This window comes from Otolemur garnettii, unplaced genomic scaffold, assembly GCF_000181295.1.
Source record: "Otolemur garnettii isolate 467f Iridium unplaced genomic scaffold, OtoGar3 scaffold00084, whole genome shotgun sequence".
Classification (NCBI taxonomy): Eukaryota; Metazoa; Chordata; class Mammalia; order Primates; family Galagidae; genus Otolemur; species Otolemur garnettii.
The window spans coordinates 3,329,117-3,330,984 of record NW_003852479.1 but is presented as its reverse complement, the minus strand read 5'-3'; the positions used below and the strand labels follow the sequence as shown (position 1 = coordinate 3,330,984).

Sequence of the window (1,868 nt, the reverse complement as noted above, 5' to 3'; positions counted from 1 at the left end):
TAAGAGATTAATTAGAAAAAAACTGAATTTTTAACTTTAAAATCATTTTTCCTTAAGTTCCTAATCAATAAAATGTAAATAACAGCATCTCCTTCACAGAGGTGCTGTGAGAATTGAAAAACATATAAATGGAAGTCTTTGACTTGTAAAATGCTCTATCTTGGGAGGGTAAAACATGCCTACTTGGAAATACATTTTTCCATCTATATTTTCATTTTCGTGTCCTCTTGCACCGCTAATTCATTCTTTTTACTTAAAATTACATGTGTTGCTTACTTTTTTTGTCAACATAAGTTATTTCAGGTTATTAACTGCTAGAACTGTGTGCATTGTTCTTGCTTAAAAACAATGAATATAATTTCGTGATAATTGATTTATTACAGTTACACATTGTACATTTTGAACACATGTTCTTTTCTTTCATTAGATGGCAAGAAAGAAGTTCAGTGGATTGGAAATCTCTCTGATTGTCCTCTTTGTCATTGTTACCATCATAGCTATCGCCCTTGTTGCTGTTTTAGCAACAAAGACGCCTGCTGTTGAAGGTAAGACATATGAAAAATACTTACACATTTAGCAACATGAAGAGGGTCACCCCACAATACTTGCAGATTTTTAAAATTGGTCTATTGAAGTTGAAACGGATGTAGAAAGAAGTAGGGTCAGTTACATGAGTGCTCTAACTTTTTCTATTCATTATGTTCCAATTATTTTAATGAAGAATCATTGCATTAAGGCACTGCAATGATATCAATGCATTGATATTAATTGCCTTTCCTACTTAACGGGGCTTGAGAAAGAGCAAGGAGACAAAGGCATCAACTTGTCACCAGAGATGGAAAGATGTCCCACTCTTGCCAGAAAGAATCTTCTCAAAAGTGGGAAAACCTGAGTTTTCCTCTGTCCTTCAGAAACTTTCAAAGGAGATAGGAATTTTGGTGAATGCTCTTTGTCCTGGTTGAATGTTTTTTTAAGGAGCAAAGGGTTGTATAAAAAAGACAGGTGGAAGAAAGGTGAAGAAAAGACATGAAGTGTTTATTCTTTTCTGCAGTGAACTATGACACCATTGCACTCTACTCAGGGCATAGGGTGGGACTCTGTCTCAAAACAAACAAAAGAAATAAAAAGAAAAAGTAAGCAAGGAAATAAAAATAAAAAGTAAAAATAAATAAATTTTTCTATTCTAATTTAAACTTAGTGCATACTACTTTGAACTACCAAATCTCTTCTTACATCATTCTCTCTTAACAAAATTAGAATTGTAAAGTCTGTTACATAGTAGCTTTGAGGAAATTAGAATTGTAAAGCTGTTACATAGTAGCTTCTAGTCAAATCATAGTTAGTGTGTCTTATTGCTGTTAGTCTTTTGTTTTACTTTCTTCCAGCAACCAAGAGCTCACTGAATTGGGAAGCAATCATTTTTTTTCTTACCCGTATCTGGTTCTTTGAATGTTCTTCTTTATATAGAGTTGGGATCCGGTTTTCTTTGTTATTCCAGCTTTCTCTTCTCTGTCTATTAAACTATTCCCTTTAAAGTATCTTCTTCCCTCTGTTAGTCTCTTCTCTCATTTCTTGGCTTCTTCTATACAATTTTCCCCCCAAGACTACATGATTCTCTCTCTTCTTTCTTTAACTATAAAACATAAATGGTAAGCGTGGCGCAAATGCATAATTGCTTCCTTTTGAATCTACATGAAGTCCTTCTGTGAACATATTTTTTTCTAAAGAAACAGTCAGCAGGATTCTGTATGGTCAATTTTTAAGTATTATTTGGATCTTTTCCTTTTGATAATTGGGCCTTGAATTTGTGGGTCCTTTTTAATATAAATTTATTTTCAATTTTTATCATCTATAAATTCATGTATTCA

General features: G+C 32.9%; 1 protein-coding gene across 1 annotated transcript in view; it reads left to right on the top strand.

Annotated features, from left to right (window-relative positions):
- Positions 1-427: 427 nt before the first annotated feature.
- Positions 428-1,868, top strand: part of SI (sucrase-isomaltase) — an 86,407-nt gene continuing 84,966 nt past the window's right edge. Inside the window, exon 1 of the mRNA XM_012808109.1 lies at positions 428-545. Within this exon, the coding sequence (XP_012663563.1) occupies positions 428-545 (118 nt within the window). The remainder of the gene's footprint in view (positions 546-1,868) is intronic.